This window comes from Dermochelys coriacea, chromosome 6 (assembly GCF_009764565.3).
Source record: "Dermochelys coriacea isolate rDerCor1 chromosome 6, rDerCor1.pri.v4, whole genome shotgun sequence".
Taxonomy (NCBI): domain Eukaryota; kingdom Metazoa; phylum Chordata; order Testudines; family Dermochelyidae; genus Dermochelys; species Dermochelys coriacea.
This window is the reverse complement of record NC_050073.1, coordinates 28,959,252-28,984,487: the sequence shown is the minus strand read 5'-3', so window position 1 is coordinate 28,984,487 and position 25,236 is coordinate 28,959,252. Positions and strand designations below refer to the sequence as shown.

At 41.0% G+C, this 25,236-nt stretch overlaps 1 protein-coding gene across 5 annotated transcripts in view; it reads left to right on the top strand.

The window, feature by feature from the left end:
* TRIM66 (tripartite motif containing 66) overlaps positions 1-7,168 on the top strand; it is a 77,703-nt gene extending 70,535 nt beyond the window's left edge. For all 5 annotated transcript variants that reach the window (XM_038406599.2, XM_038406598.2, XM_043515677.1 and 2 more), the window contains 5 exons: positions 583-715; positions 2,356-2,430; positions 4,532-4,684; positions 5,341-5,559; positions 5,876-7,168. In XM_038406599.2, the coding sequence (XP_038262527.1) occupies positions 583-715; positions 2,356-2,430; positions 4,532-4,684; positions 5,341-5,559; positions 5,876-5,935 (640 nt within the window). In that variant the 3' untranslated portion in view covers positions 5,936-7,168. The remainder of the gene's footprint in view (positions 1-582; positions 716-2,355; positions 2,431-4,531; positions 4,685-5,340; positions 5,560-5,875) is intronic.
* Positions 7,169-25,236: the final 18,068 nt, after the last annotated feature.

Sequence of the window (25,236 nt, the reverse complement as noted above, 5' to 3'; positions counted from 1 at the left end):
CTCCTGCTAAAGCAGGGGTGGCCAGCCTGAGCCTGAGAAGGAGCCAGAATTTACCAATGTACATTGTCAAAGAGCCACAGTAATTCATCAGCAGCCCCCTCTCAGTCCCCCTGCACCTCTCACCCACTGGCAGCCCCGCCAATCAGCGCCTCCCTCTCCCTCCCCCATCTCCCGATCAGATATTTCATGGCATGAAGGAGGCTCAGGAGGAGGGGAGCGAGGGCATGGTAAACTCAGGGGACAGGACGGGAAGGGATGGAGTGGGGGCAGGGTGTATGGCAGAGCCAGGGGTTGAGCAGTGAGCACCCTCTCGGCACATTGGAAAGTTGACACCAGTAGCTTCAGCCCCAGAGTCAGTGCCTATACAAGGAGCCACATATTAACCTCTGAAGAGCCGCATGTGGCTCCAGAGCTCACTGCTGTATCTCATGAAAGCTTATGCTCAAATAAATTTGTTAGTCTCTAAGGTGCCACAAGTTCTCCTTTTCTTTTTTCTAAATACCATGTTTCCCAAAGCTTTCCATTAGGTATCAATTGTCCTTTCAATTCAGAGACATGAAATTTTGCTGTCTTGTGCTGCAGGGGAGAATGGGTGTGTACACTCTGCCGTAACCTGTCAAAGCCCGAGGTGGAGTATGACTGCGAAAACACACGCTACCGCCGTTGTAACAAAGGGGAGAGAGCACTGCATGGCCTTGATGACCTTGACCAGAAGGTGGGTACAAATATATACCAATAAATATAGACACAGAATTCCCCATTATCAGTCTCCTCAGCTATTAAATCCCCCTTGAAATATAACTCTATTCTGAAAGCCTGTGCAGTAAACTCCAGTCTACTCGGCACCTTGCAACATGAACCAAGAGTCATACAAGACGGAGCTTGTGCATCTCAGTGATATCTGGGCTTAGATCTTTTGGAGTTGAACAGTGAAGTTTCTGTAGGGAAGAGGAATGGGCTACAAAGATTTCCCTTGGTTGGTTACCGAACAAAGCTGAAATGTAATGGCTCACTGACCGTTCTGGAGCAAAATTCCTGGCAACTTAGAAAACGAAAGAATGATGATAGAAATGTTTCTCAAGTTACCGTGAACTGTTTGCTTTTTTTATATTGTACTACTAACCATCTTTCACCAGTTATATATGCATTTATATCAATATGGAACATTTGGCCAGCTACTGCCAGAGATTTGTGCTGATTGCCTCCTGTTAATTGGTCCTTGGTGGCGAGCTTTCTAAAGAAAAGATTTCTTTTAATTGTGGCTGTGTTTGGATGTATTGAGATGATTTATAAAGGGGATTAGATAGAATAGGAAGCAACAAAGAGTTTATCTTTTGCAAATTCTAAGTAGTATCAAATTATTTGGTGTCTTTGTTAGATTCTATATTCTTAAAGAAACAGGGTCAATAAATTAATGTCCACTAGCAGACACCCAGAGCCAAATTTTCAAAGGGCCTTTGAAAATATACATGTGAGATGAGTAAGTGTACCCATTTGTGCACACAAAACAATTGCGTGTGTAACGCTAGTCTTCATTCACAGATGTAGCCCTTTGTGCACTTGCAAAAAGAAAAGCTAAAACGGAGGCCACATTTTCATGTTCTATACATAGGATACCTCCATGTAGATCACAGCAGGTGCCTCTGACAGTGAAATGTTCTCAGCTAATCATTTTTATTGTTGTTGCTGTTCTTTTAATCAGTGACTTAAAGAAGTGTGAGTGTGGAAGGAGTGAGTGCAGGGGGGGGGGATGATTTCCCAAGAGTCTGTCTAATAATGCAATAAAACATTTATTTAGAAAGAAACATACAAAATAATATGGATCTTAAAAGAAACAGAAGAAAAGTAGTGTTATCATCATTGTGGGGTGTGGTATTAAAGTACTTGGTTATGAAATGAGGCTGATTATACACAGGGTTAGGAAGCATACCCTTCAGTATTCGGAAGTGCATGCATAGGCGCTGACTCCGTGGGTGCTCTGCACCCACCAGCAGCTCCCCGCCCCAGCTCTCCTCCACCTCTTCCCCTGAGTGCACCTTCCACAATTCTCCTCCCAGCACTTGCCGCCACAAAACAACTGTTTCATGGCGTTACAAGCTGTGGGAGGGAGGGGGGAGGAGCAGGAACGCAGTGTGCTCAGGGGAAGAGGTGGGGCCGGGGATTTTGGGAAGGAGTCCAATGGGGGCAGAGTTAGGGCAGGGACTTTGGGGAATGGGGCGGAGCAGGGGTGGAGTCAGGGCAGGGCCAAAGGGCGCGAGCACCCACTGGCACCAGGAGAAGTTGGCGCCTATGAGTGCATGGCTCAGCAGCAACTCCCAGTAGTCTCAGCATTGATTCTAATTTTGGATTTTACAGAAATGTGAAAAGTTGGTGCTTGCCCTGTTCTGCAGTAGCCTGAGCCTTCCATTCCATGAGCCTGTCAGTCCACTGGTAAGTGCTACATACACAGGGAACTAGGAGAAAATCCAAAGAATAATCGACCTCTTATTGTCTTCTCAAAGGATAATCATTGACATTCCAACCAAACAGTGGCATCACCTACTGTTAGGTGTTCCCTCTTGTGCAGGACCACTAAGGTACCAGATCAGAAACCAAAACACTGATGACCTATACAACATGCCAGCAAATTTTCTAATAGCACGTTTGGGTGTTTAGTGTAAGATGCTTACAAAATGTCAGGTTGGTGGGAGGTGTCACATTAAGTTAGGACTATTGATTTACTGGCAGTGGCAGATTAGCCACTGGGCCAATGGGGTGCTCCGTTTTGCTCCACCGCCTACCGGGAACTCTTGCCTGTGAGGGAGGACGGTGCGCAGGGGCTTGCCCTGCTCCGCCTGGCAGAAAGCGGAGGGCCCCACTTGCTCTGGCCCAGGGCCCCCACAAACACTAATCCGTTTACTGGATATGTAGAAAATGCAAGATAGCTCAGTGGTGCAGTGGCAGTATATCATGCTGCCATACGAGTAGGTTTGGAAGGATTAAATTTTTACCGGTAAATGTTGGTAAACATCAATTTCAGCTTACAAACACAAACCAACAATAAATATTTCCATCTATAATAACAGGTAGGCAAAGTAAGAAGAATGCTGCTTGAGAATGTATTAGAGTTTGAATTAAGGGTATTTGCTTTGTATATTTTGACATGTGACGTTGACCGTTTGTGTTTTAATGATTATAAAGCTTTAACTTTTTTAATCTCTTTCTACTGTCATTAAATTATTGTCTCTGACCCCCCAACCCTTAATTTCCCAAAACTATGAAAATTTGAATAGATTGAAATAGAAAAAATGCTTAAAACCTATAATTTTACACAACTGTAAAAATTTAAATAGATAAAAATAAATGCTTAAAAATAAACACTGATAATCTGTCAAAATTATAAAAATATAGAAATTGAATTCTGCCAACATACCTAAGAGTGACCGGGACTAAGAGTAACTGGATGCATGATAGAGTTGATGCCATTCTCTAGTGTCTGTCTCTTAAGACAGTCGTTGTTCGTTGATTCATGCACCAGTATTTACTAGGTATGTTTGAGGAGAACACAGCAGTAAATATCATGATACTGGACCCCAGCATGAAGCAGTTTGGAGGAGAAAATTAGAGCAAAGCGGAATGAATGACCCATATAGTAATATAATAGAAGGGAAAATTGCAATTCAGAGCAAATCACCAAGCACTTGTGGAACTCAGCAAGGAAGGTGCTTCTTGGGAAGATTAAATGAGAGGGGAAGAGAGAGAGATCTGGCGCCAACCAAAGAAGCTGAGGTTGGCATCAGAAAAATTCTGTGGTGACACACTTTATAGCCACTTCAGGCTGAGCCCTGACAATGGTGCTTTGGCTTAAAGGCAGTATAAGAATGCCAGTCCATTATGGTTTAACCCACAGTTTGTTCCCCCAAAAGGCCCTGATTAGTTTATTAGATACATTTGTTAAGAACATAAGAATGTCCATGCTGTGTCAGACCACCTATCCCAGTATCCTGTATTCAACAGTAGCCAGTGCCAGACGCTTTTCTAAACTGCAAGGTGATGTCGTCTCAGAACATTATTGTTAAGGCTGACTGGGGGAGATGTTGTTTTGTTGTCAGTATTACACATGTTACTGTATCCATAAGGGTTAAATGACAACAGGAGCATCATGCTATAATGGGGTGGAACTCTAGAGACTGGAAATAGCAGAAGAACAGTTACCACAGTGCAGTGGTTTGAAGATCAGTCTTGCTAGCAGATATGTGTTTAATCCAGCCTCATATTTGTTAACTAAGGAATGAGGAAGATTATCTTTAAGTGTAGGAGTTAGATTTTTCCTCGGATTTCCTGTGTAACCATGGGTGAATCACTCCTGTTATTCTGTAACTCGCTTTCCTTATTTGTGGAATGGAAATAATAATACTTATTTATCTCACAGGGATGTTTGAGGTCTTTAGATGGAAGGCAATATCGCCAGAGTAGTATTATTAATTAACTGGGTTCCCACTTTGAAAAAGGTTTTGCCCAACAATCTCCCTGCATTTTCTTTTTATCACAGGCTCGTCATTATTACCAGATCATCAAAAAGCCCATGGACCTGTCAATCATGCGGAAAAAACTCCAAAAGAAGGACAAATCACACTATTCTGCACCAGAGGAACTGGTAGCCGATGTGCGTCTCATGTTCTGGAACTGTGCGAAGTTCAATTATGTAAGTATCTACTATGCAGAAACCAGCACACACCACCATCAATCTGTGAAACAACAGAAATCTTGGGTCTTATCCACCACTTTGGTGTAACTATTGATTCCATTGGAGTTACACTGGCATAAAACTGGTCTAATCGAGTGGATAACGAGACTCCTTAACGCTGAGAAATTCTATAGATTTGTTAATGCCAGAAATATGTGTTTGGAGACTGGAGCTACATGGATATAAAAACTAAAAGAACAATATGTCAGCCAGCTAATGGACTGCCTGAGATGTGAGCTGCTGGAGTGCTACTATAAGGATCCAACTGTCCAGCAAAGTAACTGGGAGAATTAAGGTGTGCGGGAGGAGAGCTAACAGATTCCAAAGCACTGGAGGATGCTGCTCTCAGTTACTGTAGCCCATAGCAGATCCGTTCTCTAACAGGTGCAAAGAATGCTTCTCTTAATAGCAGTACCTGGATTAAACGTATGGTGTAAATGCAGAGGGATTTGGCAGACTATGGGACGAGCAGAGGAGGCTAGCAAAGATGTAGGAGACAAGTTCCAAATACAGGACGCTCCTGTTTCAGGCAGGAGGCTAGGCAGACCTGCTATTTTAGCCTTGGCGAGTTATGGGCACACAATGATACTGGATTATTATTTCTTCCCTTACAGCCAGATTCAGAGGTTGCAGAGGCAGGACGATGCCTGGAAGTGTTCTTTGAGGGCAAGCTGAAGGACATTTATTCAGACAAGCATTTTCCTTCGATGCAACAAGACGACTCTGATTCTGAAGAAGTGGAAAGCGAGAATAGTCAAATGGCCCCCAAAGGGTTTCCATGGCCATCATATGGACAGGAGTGCATTCAGCCTAAAAGGAGGCGACGCCATGCTGTAAGAATGCAAAAGCAAAGGCATTTGGTTGTTAAGGGGCCACACTGCTAATTCTGTTTACAAGTGTTGATGTGAAGTTTTGGAAATGCTTTATGGGAATCAACTGTCAAGCTTCTATCCCATAAATGCAATCAGTTCTACAAATGTATAGCAAGATTCTTTCAGTGGAATAAAGTGTCAGTGGTATAAATGTGTGTTTCCGAGTGAGTGAAATCTCTCAAACTACCTGGTTATCTTCCTAGTAGAAAATGGTGTAAAGAATTTTTTAGAAGACTAAGCCCTCTAGCTATTCATTGTTTGTTTCCTTTGTATGCAGGAAAGTGAAAAAACTAAAAGAACGATGTTTCAGCCAGCTAACAGCGTGCCTCAGGTGTGACCTGCCAGCGTTCTACTGGATTTGCTATGAGGAACCAAACACCTAGCAAAATAACTGACAGAGTTAAGGTGTGTGGGAGGAAAACAAAGAAAACATTTGGGTTGTTAACTAAAAACATTTATCATCTGCTGACCACCAGCCTTACTCAAAGACTTGGGAGATTTGGGCATTTTTAATCCAGTACTCTGCCTATCTAATTGCTTGTATGTTTGCAGCATTTACCCTGAAGTACTAATGTTATGGTGACATATAATGATGATTAATAATAAAAGTAGGATGTTAATCATCTATAATACTTCTGTACAATCTCATAATCTATTTAATACAATCCTTCATTTTATAGAGCACAGCTAACCATGTAATCTTGCATCTGCAATGCAAATGTTGACCATGATGTATGTTAAATATGGAGGCTAGTCACCAAAGACCAAATCTGCAGTCTTATTCAGCAATTTCTCTGGGAACTCTGACTGAGTTAGGCTTGTAGGATGTAATTATCTGGTTAGTGGTTTCGTTTGAAGCGGCACATTCTCATGAAATCATAAAACAGCATGTGCTAATATTCAGGGCTGTGTGTGAACTATTTCTGAGCGCACAATGGATGCTCAATTTGCAAAGAGTCACTGCACATGTATCTAACTCAATGCTTTTATTGCATCAGGGATTCCTTGAGTATCAAAGGCAGTAAAACCAAATCCTGTTGTGTCCTCTGAAATGTGCAGTGGAGTTTGCCATGTTAATGACAAAGCAATTATATGGTTATAGAAGTGCCTATAAAATAAAGTGGTATCTCGTTGATTTTCTGTTTGGTTACTTCTGGTTAACAACAATGCCTTAAAATGGTATTAGCCAGTGTACACACAGAGCTTACAGGAGAAATGAAATTATCACTAATTCTTCATTTTCTCAGAGTGCCCAAACAGTTGGCAGAACAATTCCTAGGGCCAGATTGTAGCCTTGCAATTTCCCTGAGCAAGGTGCAGCATGTAATTGTGCTGGGCCGGTTCTGAATGGTGACCCGGAGTCCAAAGGTCACAGGTTGCCTCCCTAGAGGAGAACTAAGCTGAACCAGACCTTATGCTGGCCAGCACATTGGGTGTGAGGGTGTGTGTCTTCCTCCTCCTTGCACTCCTGCCCACCTGTGGAAGTTAGGGCCACTATCTGGCCCTAGGAGAGGAGAGGTGTTGCAAATCCCACACCCAGTTGATTTCATTGAGCTATAATCCGTTTCCTGAAAATAAAGAAGATATTTTCAGCACAGTTTATACTGGCTGTTGTCTGGTCACCATGTATGTGATTTTAGATATCGCTCTAAACAAAGACTTTGTGGATGAAATAACAAGACTCAAAGGCTATATTTTGTAGTCTATGTTACTTATTGTTTGCCATTAACTCAGTAGTGAGATGGTGTCTTCTCTGCTTTGACATAATAAAATATGCACTATAAAAGACTGCATGTTACAAGCTGAATGAAAGGGAGAGGGATGAATCAAGTGACTGGACTGATATACAGCATCATATGTCTGTAAGCATGTCCTGTTGTACTAGCTGAAACAGCTGAAGAAAGATTCATGTGCCTGTCCTTTTCATCAAATTCATTCTTTTAGAGCTAGCTATAACTTCCATGGCACAGGGCACTGGCTTGCAGGTTTATGAGTGACTGCGTTGACCAGACTTACCTGTGCTACCTCCAGTATCTTCCCAGCTGGTAATTAAACCTCCCACCAAAAGGCCTATCCCTCCATCATTACTGTTTCAGTGCGTGATACTGTTGTATAATGTTCATAGACGGTCATAGAAATGGAAGAGACTGACACATTGGCTTATCAAGTCCATTGTCCTGCCAGGGCAGAGTAGCTTAGAATTGACTTAAGTTTCTTAGTTCCTGTAAATTTATATTTGTGTGATTTAATATTTGTTTAGTTTTCTAAAATTTGACTTTTAATCAATTAAAGTCCAGGTACATTGTTCCTTTTTTAAATTAGGCCCAGGTCTGTTATGGATGTTACTGTAAATCCCAGGAGTGGAACGCTGGCAGGATATAGCTCTGAGATCCAAGCACTTATTTAATGAGTTCGTTTAGTTCACTGGGTGTAAGGTCAAGTGCTTTGGTCCTAGTGCTTTCACTTGGATAACAGACACAACAACTGTTTAAACAATGGGTAACACACACAATGTCATGGAGGCAGGCAGCCCAAAAGCTGAACTTAACAGCATGACAATGCACATTTTAGATCTCATGTGACTTGGAAACATCTTTAAGCCTTGATTCAGGGGTCACCACCACCATAGTGCATTATGTGTGGTGAGACCAGCATCTTCTATCACAGAAGCTTCCTTCAAATGGTTGCCTCTACAGTCTACCCTTTTGGGCATGGGTAAAGAGGGGCACCACATCTCTAGAGCCTATGTCTACTCTAGAAATTCTTCAGGAAAAGTAAAAAAAACACAGTGGCACCAAGGATGGAGGATATGAAAGCAAGAAGCTTTTTTTTTTTTTTGCCATCAGAACAGCCATATCTATTTAACTCAAACACAAATGTTGGGTTATGTTGTTCAAAGGGTCCTTTTTCTTCTGACTATCTCACAGCCAACCCCACAGTCTAGAAGATCTGAAGGGGAAAATCCCCTCCAAGTATTAACTGCATGCTATTGAAAATAAGTATGACCCAAATTGTGTCCTGGAAACATCCAAGAAATCCCAGTGGGTTCATCCTAATGTAACTGGGGTCAGAATTTCTCCCTTTGCCTTCAGCACTAGGTTACATATGGAGTGGAAAAATCCTCGTCATGCTTAAGCAATTTAAAAACAGGTTAATTACATTTAAGTAATAGGTCTGCTGAAGAAGAGATAGCATCTACCGTTTGAACTTCCCTTAACTTATAGTTTCAGAGAGACACTCTTAATATGATTACAACAGCATGAATGATAATAAAGTTAATAAAAGCAGGTATTTAAGATTGATTGCATGTTTATGAAGGTAATGTGCTTTGCTGAACAATAAAACTTGTGAAGTGTATTTGTGTGCATGTCTTAATCTGAGATTGTTGCTCCAGCTCTCTTCAATTACAGAGTGATTATCTAACACCATTTTAAAAAGTATCAACCAACTTGTTGAAAATTCAACTGTTGTGGCACAAAGCAGAACGGATAAGAAAACATATGGTATGTTAACATGTAAAGTAAGTTTCCTAAGTGTGCTGGAATCTAGAACAATTAGTAAGTTTGCCTTTTGTTTTCAAAATTAGTACAGAATAATGCAGGTCTATATACTGTACAGACCCAAGTACACTGTTGAGGTTCAGCAAATAATACTGGCAGAAGTTTACATTTATGTGGACATTACAATAGTAAGGAACATTCCTTTATGCTTACTGTAATAACATAAAAATCATTCCTTTGGTCTCTTTGACCAGGGACAGGAGGATCTTAAAAGGTATTTTAAATTCTAGAACACTATAGAAATATAAGAAGGATGTTAGGCTAGATTTACATTTAGAAAAAAATTGCAAGCAAAATTATTTTGATTCTAAAAAAATCAAACATAGGTGTTTTTTTCTAACATGCCCGACCCTTCCCATTTTGTGTTACAGTGGGTTAAAAAAAATAATCAAAGCTCTGAATGCTAGTTCCCTGGGTTTATAAGGCTCAAGGCTTAGTTTCTTCCAGGTTGTTCTTTGATCAGTATTCTAAAAAAAAATTTGTCCTTTCAGCAGTCCACTTTAGGGGGAGGGATAGCTCAGTGGTTTGAGCATTGGCTTGCTAAACCCAGGGTTGTGAGCTCAATCCTTGAGGGGGCCATTTAGGGATCTGGGCCAAAAAAAATTGGGGATTGGTCCTGCTTTGAGCAGGGGGTTGGACTAAATGACCTCCTGAGGTCCCTTCCAACCCTTATGATCTATGAATTGCTGCCCTAGGTGTCTCTCTTCCGTCTCCTAAGCCTCCTTTCTGATCCTTTTCCTGCTGCTAATGGAGTTTGGTAGGTTTGTTCCTCATTTCAACACTCACCCACCTAACGTTGAAAGTCGGGTGCTGTTTACAAGGACAGAGTTACTTTCCTGCCATGTTGGATACCTAAGTTCACCTTAGCAGAGTTCCACATTTTAATGGAGCTGTGTTTGCTTTAGAAAACCTAACTTCCTTCTGTACAGAATTTGAGCAGGAACTTACTAGAACAATTTCTCTCTTTACCTGCTTTTAGGGCCTGATCTTACTACCACTGAAGTCAATGGGAGCAGGAGTAGGTCCTTAATCTCCTCTGAATTCAGTACCACACCTTATTTCCACCATAACATATGGTGTGATATCAGCGTTTGGGCCATTTCATGTTCTGTAATAGACTTACCAGTCTTTCTTGATATAGCCCAGATGTGGAATGGCCAAGGAGGTCCTAGGATTATTATCGATTCTGTATGGGAATTATTTTAGGTCATTCTAAAAAATAGGAGCATAGTAATCATTGCAGCCATAGAACACTGCTTTTTGTGTAATGCTATTATCCAGGATTTTTCATTGTTTTATTGTTTTCATGTAGAAGGTATTGTGAAGTCTGAGGCTACACTGAAGAAAGAACATAACAGTTGGGTTGAAAGTTAAGATGTAGCAAATTCCATAGCAATCAAAAAGAAAAGGAGTACTTGTGGCACCTTAGAGACTAACAAATTTATTTGAGCATAAGCTTTCGTGAGCTACAGCTCACTTAATCAACTGATTGAAAAATTTCCCTTGGTTGTTTATAGAGTACACTGTACTTACAATGGTGGTGGTGATCCTTCTTTAGCTAAATGTACCTTTGCTGCTAACTCTGTCATTAGTCCTTCTGTTTAGCACCACCAAAATGGCCCTGAATTTATACCAGGGAAGCCCTTTAAATGTACTTAATAGCACAGAGGTAACTCTCTGTATTCCTACGGGCATCAGACATTTCTGACTGAGAGGCTCATAAGGCCAAGCTAAACAATTCTGTCCTGAACTTGAATGGCAAATGGAAAACCCCTCTCAGGAAAATAATATAGGTATAATACACCCATGAGGCACTGTGGAAATGCTCTCTAAATCACAGAAATTAGAGATGGGAAAAGACCTATTAAGTCATCTACTTTAGTCCATTCTCCTGGAATATAAATAAAGCACCAATCTGTATCTTAAACAAAATAAAAATGTATTCAGAGTAACGATAGTCCTCGCCTCCCATTCCAACTCAAACCGGCCCTATGCTGCATAATGTAGCTATTTGTAAAAATCTCAAGCATTTTCAATGTACTCTATTCACAGACTGGTGTGTCTCAGGCTGTGAAAAGTCACATTTAAAAAAATATTGCCACAATACTCTGCAGTTCATATGTTGCTTTTTCCAAGGATCTCGAAGTATTTTACTTTGAGATGAATAATAAACTTGAAGAAATTAAGCCCCTGCACATATTTGTGAAGTAGCTGAGTAGTACTAGCCCATTTTGCACATGGGAAAACGAAATCCTGGAGAAGTTACAGAGCAAATAAGTGGCAGGCTAGGAACAGAATCAAGAAGTACTGATTCCCAGCCCTCTGCTCTAGCCAACAGACTACACTTTAATAGTATCACAATATGCTATGTGGAGCATTTGCATTTGGTACCAAAGCTAAGTCATGCACTATAAAGGCAGGTGTGCTCAACCTCGATGAAGGGAGGAAGAGTATTTCGCATTGCTCCGCAAGGAGCTCTTTGGCTGACTCCAGGACAGCAGTGATGGGTTCTCAGGTCGTCAGTCACACTGAACTCTGCTCAGCCATAAGGAAGGTTGGATTGGAGGGCGCTGGGCAATGCTCTCATGGCTGGTCAAAGATTACAAGTGCCTTTTTCTGCTTTACAGCCAGCATGCAGCTACATTGGCCTGGACAGTAAGGACTTTAGATAATGATGTAATGGCAAACTCAGGTGGTGATAATTACATACCAGATCCCCCAGAGGTGCAAGCCTCAGAAAGTCTTCCTGACAGTAATATTCCACACGGTTCAAGTATAATTAAAGTAATCTGCTATCTGTATATGGCTTTATAAATACCACAGCCATCTCCAAAGTGCTGAGGCTACTATTTGGCACTAGCCTTTCAGGTGTAAAGAATGTGTTGGTAATTTTTTTTGATCTGTTTATTGATCTTTTTGGCTTTAGCTCTTGCATCATGCATGCTGTATAGTATTCTCCTACTGCTCGCATTGTTATATTGCATCATGTCAACTTGAGACCCCCTGTAATAGAAGCCCTATTACAGTTCCATAGACAAGGAACCAGAGTGGGCTCACACAGCGCGGCTGCCAGCCTGTTGCTGCATCATCCTGGAGGCGCAGAGATCTGCTTGGTGCCATTCAGCCCAAGTGGGTAAAACTGCTTGACAGCTAACAAAGCAGAGGCACAGTGTCTTGAAGGAAAATTAGCTTCTCTCTTTTTCACTGTCCTTTAAGTAGGAAAGACTTTGACCACCTGAGTATTCAAAAATGGGTTAAAGAATTGTATCCGATAATGCTGATAGCCTGCTTAATCTCCACAGAGTCAATCCCATCATCTTCGCTGGCCAAGGAGGAGAGAAAGTTATTGGATTTATGCCAGGGATAGATTTGGTCCAAGACCCTGAACCTGCAATGGGTTCCATCTGAGCACATTTTTAAGTCTTCATGGAGTCCGAATTAGGTTTATGGAACTCTGCACAGACTTAAGGATCCCTTTGTGTGACTGATTCTCTTTGCAGCAGGCCTGGTGCCTAAATCCACACAGTCACACCCCTAGAACCCCGACCAGGGGTATTCTATCTGCTACCCAAGATCGATAAACCTGGAAATCCTGGATGCCCCATCATCTCAGGCATTGGCACCCTGACAGCAGGACTGTCTGGCTATGTAGACTCTCCTCAGGCCCTATGCTACTAGCACTCTTAGCTATCTTTGAGACACCACTGACTTCCTGAGGAAACTACAGTCCATCGTGATCTTCCTGAAAACACCATTCTAGCCACTATGGATGTAGAAGCCCTCTACACCAACATTCCACACAAAGATGGACTACAAGCCATCAGGAATAGTATCCCTGATAATGTCACGGCTAACCTGGTGGCTGAACTTCGTGAATTTGTCCTCACCCATAACTATTGAACATTTGAGGACAATGTATACCTTCAAATCAGCAGCACTGCGATGGGTACCCGCATGGGTAACCACAGTATGCCAACATTTTTATGCCAACAGCGCTTCCTCAGCTCTTGTCCCCTAATGCCCCTACTCTACTAGCACTACATTGATGACATCTTCATCATCTGGACCCATGGAAAAGAAGCCCTTGAGGAATTCCACCATGATTTCAACAATTTCCATCCCACCATCAACCTCAGCCTGGACCAGTCCACACAAGAGATCCACTTCCTGGACACTACGGTGCTAATAAGCGATGGTCACATAAACACCACCCTTTACCCAAAACCTACTGACCGCTATGCTTACCTACATGCCTCCAGCTTTCATCCAGACCACACCACACAATCCATTGTCTACAGCCAAGCTCTATGATACAATCGATTTGCTCCAACCCCTCAGACAGAGACAAACACCTACAAGATCTCTATCAAGCGTTCTGACAACTACAATACCCATCTGCTGAAGTGAAGAAACAGATTGACAGAGCCAGAAGAGTGGCTACCAGAAGTTACCTACTACAGGACAGGCCCAACAAAGAACATAACAGAACGCCACTAGCCATCACCTTCAGCCACCAACTAAAACCTCTCCAACCGCATCATCAAGGATCTACAACCTATCTTAAAGGATAACCCATCACTTTCACAGATCTTGGGAGACAAGCCAGTCCTTGCTTACAGACAGACCCCCAACCTGAAGCAAATACTCACTAGCAACCAAACATCACACAACAAAAACACTAACCCAGGAACCTATCCTTGCAACAAAGCCCGTTGCCACCTGCGTCCACATATCTATTCAGGGGACACCATCATGGGGCCTAATCACATCAGCCACACTATCAGAGGCTCGTTTACCTGCGCATCTACCAATGTGATATATGCCGTCATGTGCCAGCAATGCCCCTCTTCCATATACATATACGGACAGTCTCTACGTAAAAGAATAAATGGACACAAATCAAACGTCAAGAATTATAACATTCAAAAACCAGTTGGAGAACACTTCAATCTCTCTAGTCACTCGATTACAGACCTAAAAGTGGTAATCCTTCAACAAAAAAACTTAAACAGACTCCAACGAGAGACTGCTGAATAGGAATTAATTTGCAAACTGGACACCATTATATTAGGCTTGAATAAAGACTGGGAGTGGATGTGTCATTACACAGAGTAAAACTATTTCCCCATGTTTATTTTTCCCCCTACTGTTCTTCACGCATTCTTGTCAACTGCTGGAAATAGCCCACCCTGATTATCACTACAAAAGATTTTTTTCCCTCTCCTGCTGGTAATAGCTCTTACCTGATCGCTCTCTTTACAGTGTGTTTGGTAACACCCATTGTTTCATGTTCTCTGTGTATATAAAATCTCCCCACTGTATTTTCCATGGCATACATCCAACGAAGTGAGCTGTAGCTCACGAAAGCTTATGCTCAAATAAATTTGTTAGTCTCTAAGGTGCCACAAGTACTACTTTTCTTTTTTTGGATACAGACTAACATGGCTGCTACTCTGAAACAAGAGAAATTGGGAGTCTCCTCTGGGGCATTAAGATATAATTCTATCTGCAGGAGGCATCGAATGATCAGATCTCTGAACTGGTAGTTTTCCATGAGCCAGTGAAGATCGAGAGAAGGGAAATGAAGCTGACTAGAGGAATGACTGTCTTTATATATGATGGCAAATTGTAAAAACTAGGATTAGTTAACCTGGAAAGGAAAAGAGTTAGAGGGGACTTGATTGAGGCTTCAAAGTGTCACTATATGCTTGAAAAATGACTAAAAATAGCATAATGGTGTTCCCTGATTATTGAGTCTTACTGTTTCCAGATAAAATTTGCTTCCTTTGCAAGGCAAATATGTCCGCCCGCCCCCTGCCAGGCCTCCAAACCCACATTGCCCTCTGACAGTCAAAGTTGGATCTGTCTTTTTCATACGTCACCAATAATAGATGATGATCTCCAGGTCAAATTATTCTCTCAACAACACATGTCCAAACTCGCTTATGGTTTTTTAACCGCTGTCACTGAGGGCATGATTTATCCTGCAGACCCTCTATTAATGGTGATGTACAAGAAGGAAAAATCCCAGTGTGACTGTCAGAACTCAGGATGAGTTTGTAGGATTGAAAAAACTAAACATATTTTTACTTGCAAAGTGACAAAATGAATCTGGATTCAGTGAGATTCAATAAACCTGGAATGTCAAGATGCCATTATTTTACAGTTTAATTTCCAGGGCAAAACTACGCTTCACGATTATGAAGGGCATATTGAAAACAGATTGGTCCCTCCTTTACACTGTTGCACAGTATGAGAATAAGGGGGAAATGTATGTACAATAGCAGGTACATGTGGAACATAGGAAAGGGAATTCTGCTTTATGTGAAACACAACCAGCCTGTGAAAAGCTCTGAAGTTGCAATTCATGGGATTGGCTACTTTACCAGGAATTTTACGAGCAGCAGATAATTTTGATACCATTTGCAGTCTTCCTATTCATTTAAGATAAATGCAATCAAATCTGTTACTTCAGGGTGTAAGATGATCGCTCCAGAGGTCAGTTTTTTGCTCTAGTTAATTATATATCTGACCAGGTGTTTTTCTATTTTCTCTGAAGATCAGGTATTGGTCACTGCTGGTAATAATGGCATGGACTGGACAGACCAATGGTCTGATGTGATTTTGCAGATCCTGTATTCAGTTAGTACCATCCTGGGAGTGGATCGACACCAGAGAGGCTTTTTATTCAGATTGTCTCCTTACTGCTCTTTCATTCAGGATATCTGGAAAACACTGCTACTTATACTTATCCATGTGCTCGACAGACAGCAGGTCTATAGAGGAAGTGCTGTACACGTTTGGCTTCCAGCCTGCTGCTGCTGGGGACAACAATGGTAGCAAGGATTGCTGGTAATTCTAAAGTAAAGCAGTTGGTCTCTGCTGATCTGCAGCATGATTTTTGTTGTACGTGGAATGGAAAGAGCACTTCTAGATTGTGTTGAGAAGGTTTCTATGCCTCAGAGGCTGGATTCTCCCTCTGCAGGATGATATGGGAATTGTTTCTTCAGGTTTTAATAAGATTTCTTTCATATGAAGTAGTTCTAATTTTATCCTTTCCATTAGTTTAAAATCTGTAATAACCTTCACTGAGAATAATAGGGATATAATAGCTGATAAAACTGTAATAAGGAACCTTGGCCAAACATAAGACTGTTAGGAGAGACCTCCATAAAGCCAGAGCTGAAAACTAAAACAAACTAAGAACCTCATAACATGTATACAACGGGGAATCAAATTATAATTGCAATGAATTGCAGGCCAAATGTACATGCTGCACTTTAGGACATGCTAAAAATTTCATTGCAGGTAGGTGATATTACTGGGTGCTAAGATTTCTTTTTATGTCTTAAATTATGCAAGTTTCAATTTTGTTTCCTTTTGCAATAGTTTGTAGAAAATAGAGATGATGTACATGCTGTACAATGTGTTTCTCCATACTGGTACTGGCCAGATATTATGCAAAACGAATTTAAATGTAAACATTTCCCCTCTGTCACCTTTTCTTCAAGAGAATAAGATAGCATTTGACTCCAATCTGATTCTCCTGTACCAAGTCTAAATATAGACGAGTTCCTCAAAATCCTGTCTCACCCATATACACTTATCTTTGTATTCCCTAAGATTCAAATTTTTGGATAAACTTCTGGCCTTATAGCAACAACCTATCCTGTAGATCAAATATACCTACTGTAGCGTTAAAGCCTTTTTTACTGGACATCAAATATAAAAACAGCTTTGCAAATAAAACGTAGAAGAGGATGTTTGTTTACTGTGATTGTTAAATAATGAGTCTTGGCATTATAATCTGTTGACATGCCATTATTGGACCAGAGTGATAACTGGAGTAAATCAGCCTAGCACCATAGACTTCAATGGAGAATCTCGCTCCACACTGTTTGAAGGAACAGATGGGGAGCCCCCCGTCTGTGATATAACCAGCATTCTTATCCAAAAGCATGATTAGTTTGTAGACACATGAGAAATGACTTTGGACTAGATGACAAAAAGAAAAATGAGGTGACTGCCTTCTGGATGATTTTGGGATTTTATCATTCTAAAACAGATGTTATATAAGACTGCTCAGCCAAAAACTGGACTATCCTGTACCTTTGTTGTATATAGCAATCACAGAGGTGCAATCTGAAGATTCCCCACTGCTAATCAATTCTATTTTGGTGCGTTGTTTTTCATCTATTTGTGGTCTTATATATATCTTCCTCAACTGCAGGTGTGATAGAATTAGAATACTTCAAATATCTCTTTAAGGGGATATGTAATATAAATATCCTTGAAAGCAACAGAGAGTCCTGTGTCACCTTATAGACTAACAGACATATGGGAGCATAAGCTTTCGTGGGTGAATACCCACTTTGTCGGATGCATGTAGTGGAAATTTCCAGAGGCAGGCATAAATATGTAAGCAAGAATCGTAGTTTTGAGAATGCTTAGTGAAGATCTTGTAGGTGTTGGTCTCTGTCTGAGGGGTTGGAGCAAACAGACAACCCACCCACAGGGTTGCCCACAGACAATCCGCCAACCTGAAGCATATTCTCACCAGCAACTACACACCGCACCATAGTAACTCTAACTCAGGAACCAATCCATGCAACAAACCTCGATGCCAACTCTGCCCACATGTCTACACCAGTGACGCCATCACAGGACCTAACCAGATCAGCCACACCATCACCAGTTCATTCACCTGCACGTCCACCAATGTGATATACACCATCATGTGCCAGCAATGCCCCTCTACTATGTACATCGGCCAAACTGGACAGTCCCTACGTAAAAGGATAAATGGACACAAATCAGATATTAGGAATGGCAATATACAAAAACCTGTAGGAGAACACTTCAGCCTCCCTGGACATACAATAGCAGATTTAAAGGTAGCCATCCTGCAGCAAAAAAATTGCAGGACCAGACTTCAAAGAGAAATTGCTGAGCTTCAGTTCATTTGCAAATTTGACACCATCAGATCAGGATTAAACAAGGACTGTGAATGGCTAGCCAACTACAAAAGCAGTTTCTCCTCCCTTGGTGTTCGCACCTCAACTGCTAGAAGAGGACCTCATCCTCTGATTGAACTAACCTCGTTATCCCTAGACTGATTCTTGCTTACATATTTATACCTGCCTCTGGAAATTTCCACTACATGCATCTGAAGAAGTGGGTATTTACCCACGAAAGCTTATGCTCCAATATTTCTGTTAGTCTACAAAGTGCCACAGGACTCTTTGCCACTTTCAGAGATCCAGACTAACACGGCTACGCCTCTGATACATAAATATCCTTACAACTCTGATACAGAAGGGCATATTTGCAGGAGCACATGACACACTGGGATTTGACAGTTCCTAATACTTAGTAAATTTGATTTTAACTAAAGAATTACCTAAGCACTTGCACGTAGCCTATGAGGTACCTTCTGTAAAAGAAATGTCATTCCTTACTAAAAATGAATTGTCAGGCAATATATATTTTCCCATTCCGAAGCACTATAGTATCTTACGCTCTTTCTTTACTTCTGTCTATACTCTTCTTGGAAAGGATGCTTTCCAGTTATTGGCCATACTGTGCCTCTTTGGTCAGGGTGATGCTTTGTACCTGAAGTAGTAGAATAGAACTTGTTTCAGCACAAAAGGTTCAGTGATTCCACTCCAGCCAGGCTTCATTGTGCTCTGAATTGTTCGTTTTGCTCCCACATCTATGCTAGCACTCTTCTCACTACACTCCTGCTAGGTAATTATCCCACAATTCCTTGCACAGCTCCTAGAAGCAGTGAATTCCAGGAGACTCTGAAAAGCCAGCCGGGCACTGTGAAACAGGAGTGGGAGGACTATTTGAACTACTTCAGCCAGAACTGTTTAGTTGATGGACCACTTGGATACCAACCAACTGGGGCAGACTGACACAAATCAAGCCAAACTGGCTTGCTGAAAGTAAGTGTAATCCAAATGGTATTTGACACATGTGCCGTATTGCTTACCTCTGCAATTTTCTTGTAAGTCATAAAATATTAAGTGTTTTTTAAAAAACTCCAACCTCTGGAGTCCTGTGATTACAACAGAATCTTGGTTTTCATTTTTTTAAAAAGTGAGTTTATAACCTTCATGCTTGTGGAGAAAAGTTGGAAAATATTAAACTGAAAGGTTTATAATCCAGAAGGCAAATAAAAAGAACCCAAACGTTAGGGGGGAGGGGGGAGCTGACTCATTAGTTTTGAATGTTTGGGGTTGACAATTCTGCCCATGTAATCCATTTGGAATACTTCTGAGAGTGGATGCACTGTGTTTCCGCATGGTGCTTAGCATAGTAAATTACTGTGTTGCATTCAGAAAAGGAGTACTTGTGGCACCTTAGAGACTAACAAATTTATTTGAGCATAAGCTTTCGTGAGCTACAGCTCACTTCAGAAGTGAGTTATAGCTCACGAAAGCTTATGCTCAAATAAATTTGTTAGTCTCTAAGGTGCCACAAGTACTCCTTTTCTTTTTGCAAATACAGACTAACACGGCTGCTACTCTGAAACCTTGTTGCAGACAATGCCTTAGTAGTTTCAAATTCCTTAGAATTCAACAATCCATTAAAACTCAATAACCCGTCCTAACCACAAACTAAAATGTTTCCTTGCTAACTTTCTCCCCACTTTCAACTGCACACTTACATCTGCTTCTAGCTCCTGTCTGCAGGCTACAAGACTTTTTTTTGTTAAGGGAGAAAAAGAAACAGGAAAAGAGCATTTATTTCAATCCTTTTTCCTCCCGCACCCTGAATTCCAAGGACTTTGCCAATGAGTAAAGGAGAAAAAAAAGTTAGATAAAATTTGGACCTCAGCTCCTGGCTCTTTTAAATACCTTGTTTTCGGACACTTTGCATAATATGGACAATTTCCAGAAGTATCAGTCTTAGCCCGTTGTCCCTTCCACTGTTCCTACTAGTGTTTGAGGGATAACCCTATGTCTAATAGGGTTTTGATAATTTTTCCTTGTTTTCCTGTATTAGCCTTCTCTGTAATGCCCCCTTCCTGTCTGCAGGCTGCTGTATGTCATCCATCAGCCCTCTCTGTGGAAACCTAGCAATGGCATTTTCATGCTGCTTCAGTGTTTTTGATCTACATGTCCATCCAGCAATATAGCTCAAAATTGCTTAATTGTACAGATGTTTGTTAGATGATTGCTAGCCCTGATGACGGGTCTGTTTTTCCCCTTGCCATGAGCTTGTAATTCACATTAAATCAATGGGAATTCATGTATTTTTCTTGAGAGAAAAACAGAACTCTTAAGTTTTAAGGCTGATTTCTTAACTGCTAGGCGGCTTGAAGTCATTATGGATCCTCAGTGATATTTTGAGCCACATTTGAAATAGGTAATGAAGATTCTCGTTAGCCAAGTTAAAAATATTGCCAATCCACAACCCTCTCTCTCCCATACTAGTTCAAATCTTTCTCACTGCACAGATTAATTACATTGGCTGGTCTCCCAGAATATACTGTATGGGAAGTCCAGCAAAAGTGGTATGATCACACACTATGGGATCTTCAGATATTGCAATAGCTTTTCCAAAGGTTTCAGAGTAGCAGCCGTGTTAGTCTGTATTCGCAAAAAGAAAAGGAGTACTTGTGGCACCTTAGAGACTAACAAATTTATTAGAGCATAAGCTTTCGTGAGCTACAGCTCACTTCATCGGATGCATTTGGTGGAAAAAACAGAGATGTGCCAGCAATGCCCCTCTGCCATGTACATTGGCCAAACTGGACAGTCTCTACGTAAAAGAATGAATGGACACAAATCAGACGTCAAGAATTATAACGTTCAAAAACCAATTGGAGAACACTTCAATCTCTCTGGTCACTCGATCACAGACCTAAGAGTGGCTATACTTCAACAAAAAAGCTTCAAAAACAGACTCCAAGGAGAGACTGCTGAATTGGAATTAATTTGCAAACTGGATACAATTAACTTAGGCTTGAATAGAGACTGGGAATGGATGAGTCATTACACAAAGTAAAACTATTTCCCCATAAAGAAAAGGAGTACTTGTGGCACCTTAGAGACTAACAAATTTATTAGAGCATAAGCTTTCGTGAGCTACAGCTCACTTCATCGGATGCATTTGGTGGAAAAAACAGAGGAGAGATTTATATACACACACACAGAGAACATGAAACAATGGGTTTATCATACACACTGTAAGGAGAGTGATCACTTAAGATAAGCCATCACCAACAGCAGGGGGGGGAAGGAGGAAAACCTTTCATGGTGACAAGCAGGTAGGCTAATTCCAGCAGTTAACAAGAATATCAGAGGAACAGTGGGGGGTGGGGTGGGAGGGAGAAATACCATGGGGAAATAGTTTTACTTTGTGTAATGACTCATCCATTCCCAGTCTCTAGTCAAGCCTAAGTTAATTGTATCCAGTTTGCAAATTAATTCCAATTCAGCAGTCTCTCGTTGGAGTCTGTTTTTGAAGCTTTTTTGTTGAAGGATAGCCACTCTTAGGTCTGTGATCGAGTGACCAGAGAGATTGAAGTGTTCTCCAACTGGTTTTTGAATGTTATAATTCTTGACGTCTGATTTGTGTCCATTCATTCTTTTACGTAGAGACTGTCCAGTTTGGCCAATGTACATGGCAGAGGGGCATTGCTGGCACATGATGGCATATATCACATTGGTAGATGCGCAGGTGAACGAGCCTCTGATAGTGTGGCTGATGTGATTAGGCCCTATGATGGTATCCCCTGAATAGATATGTGGACAGAGTTGGCAACGGGCTTTGTTGCAAGGATAGGTTCCTGGGTTAGTGGTTCTGTTGTGTGGTGTGTGGTTGCTGGTGAGTATTTGCTTCAGATTGGGGGGCTGTCTGTAAGCAAGGACTGGTCTGTCTCCCAAGATCTGAGAGAGCGATGGCTCGTCCTTCAGGATAGGTTGTAGATCCTTGATGATGCGTTGGAGGGGTTTTAGTTGGGGGCTGAAGGTGATGGCTAGTGGCGTTCTGTTGTTTTCTTTGTTGGGCCTGTCCTGTAGTAGGTGACTTCTGGGTACTCTTCTGGCTCTGTCAATCTGTTTCTTCACTTCAGCAGGTGGGTACTGTAGTTGTAGGAATGCATGATAGAGATCTTGTAGGTGTTTGTCTCTGTCTGAGGGGTTGGAGCAAATGCGGTTATATCGTAGCGCTTGGCTGTAGACAATGGATCGAGTGGTATGATCTGGATGAAAGCTAGAGGCATGTAGGTAGGAATAGCGGTCAGTAGGTTTCCGATATAGGGTGGTGTTTATGTGACCATCGCTTATTAGCACCGTAGTATCCAGGAAGTGGATCTCTTGTGTGGACTGGTCCAGGCTGAGGTTGATGGTGGGATGGAAATTGTTGAAATCATGGTGGAATTCCTCAAGAGCTTCTTTTCCATGGGTCCAGATGATGAAGATGTCATCAATGTAGCGCAAGTAGAGTAGGGGCATTAGGGAACGAGAGCTGAGGAAGCGTTGTTCTAAGTCAGCCATAAAAATGTTGGCATACTGTGGGGCCATGCGGGTACCCATCGCAGTGCCGCTGATTTGAAGGTATACATTAATAATACATATAATACATATATATTTCCCCATGTTATTTCTCCCTCCCACCTCACCCCCCACTGTTCCTCTGATATTCTTGTTAACTGCTGGAATTAGCCTACCTTGCTTGTCACCATGAAAGGTTTTCCTCCTTCCCCCCCCTGCTGCTGGTGATGGCTTATCTTAAGTGATCACTCTCCTTACAGTGTGTATGATAAACCCATTGTTTCATGTTCTCTGTGTGTGTGTATATAAATCTCTCCTCTGTTTTTTCCACCAAATGCATCCGATGAAGTGAGCTGTAGCTCACGAAAGCTTATGCTCTAATAAATTTGTTAGTCTCTAAGGTGCCACAAGTACTCCTTTTCCTTTTCCAAAGAGTTTACATTGATTTTTTTTTTCAAATTCTACTTTCAAATTGCACAACTTTACATGGTTATTCTTCTGTTTTATTTAGTTGAATGTTGTCTTTTTACATTCAATCTAGCACTCTACTCCTACATCCTAGCATTGTATACAGTTACTGCAATTTGTAAATGATACCAGTAGATGGAGATGAAGGATCCTGATAATTAAAGAAGTGGTAAATTTAATACTGGAGATTTTGCCCCTCTTATTTTCCGCTGGACACTTGCCCTTCTATGCTATAGATTATATGGGGGGTTTTTTTTGAGTTAACCTGATTATAAGATGGAATGTGTAGGTGGGTAATCTTACAATATTTGAATATTCAGATTGGTGGTCTCAAAAAGTTTAAATCCACATTTAAGTTTTTGACGTCTTAGCTAAAGGAAACCTTTTGAGAGACACCTAGGCTCTAGCATTTTATTTGCTCATTACAATGTTCTGAATGAGAATAGAAAAATGCTTAATGTATTTGTATATAGTTTTCCCCTTTATCCTTATCATGTGATAAAGCACATTCACCCCTATTTCTTATAATTATTTCCTGAAATGTAGGTAGTGATATGTGGGTAAAGATGCTGCAGGATCTGTGCATATGGAGTACCATACCTATAACAGGCAATAATAGCTGTCTGCAAGCTTCAAGGAGGAAGGACACTGTAAACTAACAGATCACAACCAAAGTGATTACACAGTGATTATACAACTAAAGTGATTATATAACAGGGAAGTTTCTTAACACTGCATCTTTTGAGACTTTACTGTAAAGATTTTCTGGAGATTTTCCTTAAAAACAATGTACAATAGATTATGTTAAAAGCTAAGTAGTACAGTGAGGTTAAAGCATTCTGAAAATTCATCTCAGAATATTTGGGTTCAAATATGTTGCATGTCAAATGTGACCCAAGCTCAGTGGCTTCAGCCTAGCCCTTGCAAAACCACTATCTTTTGAAATGACAGAAGACTGTAATATAGTACTGGGGCAGTTTGAGGGTCAGGTATGTGGTGCACTGACAGAGAAGTGAGTGGAAGTTTACATTACTGGCTAGCCAGTTAGATCAACCTGTCACCTGTATTTAACCTTTAGAACTAAAAAGATGAAATGCAATAAAAGACAGTGTCATTTTCCATGCAGTACTCTGGTATACTTTCTCTACTAGGCTACCTAATAATGTCAACCATTAACTGTTGGTAATAAGTCACTTTACTCTAAGAATAGCTATGAATGTTCACCTCTCCTGGATTATTTAACATTTAGATATTTTACATTCCTATTTTCTTGTTAACAGATACCATCTATTTAACTAGAAATATTTAATTTTCTCCTGGACCTGAAACATTCCAGAGAATGAATATATAAGAATTCAATGCTGTTCCTGAGTATGGGCCACAAACTGGGCATATACGTGAATAAGAATGACACAGATAGTGTTATTGTGCATGGAACTGATAATGGTAAGAGCATGTGTCAAGGTTCCCTCCCCACTCTGAACTCTAGGGTACAGATATGGGGACCCGCATGAAAGATCCCCTAAGCTTATTTCTACCAGCTTAGGTTAAAAACTTTCTCAAGGTACAAATCCTTCCTTGTCCTTGGATGTATACTGCTGCCACCACCAAGTGCGTTAGACAAAGATTCAGGAAAAGGACCACTTGGAGTTCCTGTTTCTCTAAAATATCCCCCCAAAACCCTTCACCCCCTTTCCTGGGGAGGCTTGAGAATAATCTACCAACCAAATAGGTAAACCAGGTGAGCACAGACCAGACCTTTGGTTTTCTAGGACACTAAAAACCAATCAGATTCTTAAAAAACAGAACTTTATTATAAAGGGGAAAAAAAAGTAGAAGAAACACCTCTGTAAAATCAGGATGGAAGGTAATTTTACAGGGTAGTAAGATTCAAAACACAGAGGATTCCCCTCTAGGCAAAACTTTAAAGTTACAAAAAACAAGGACAAACCTCCCTCTTAGCACAGGGAAAATTCACAAGCTAAAACAAAAGATACTCTAACGCATTTCCTTGCTATTACTTACTATTTCTGTAAGTTAGATGTATCATTCAGTAGGAGCTAGATTACTTGCTTGGTCTCTCTTTGTCTCAGAGAGAACACAAA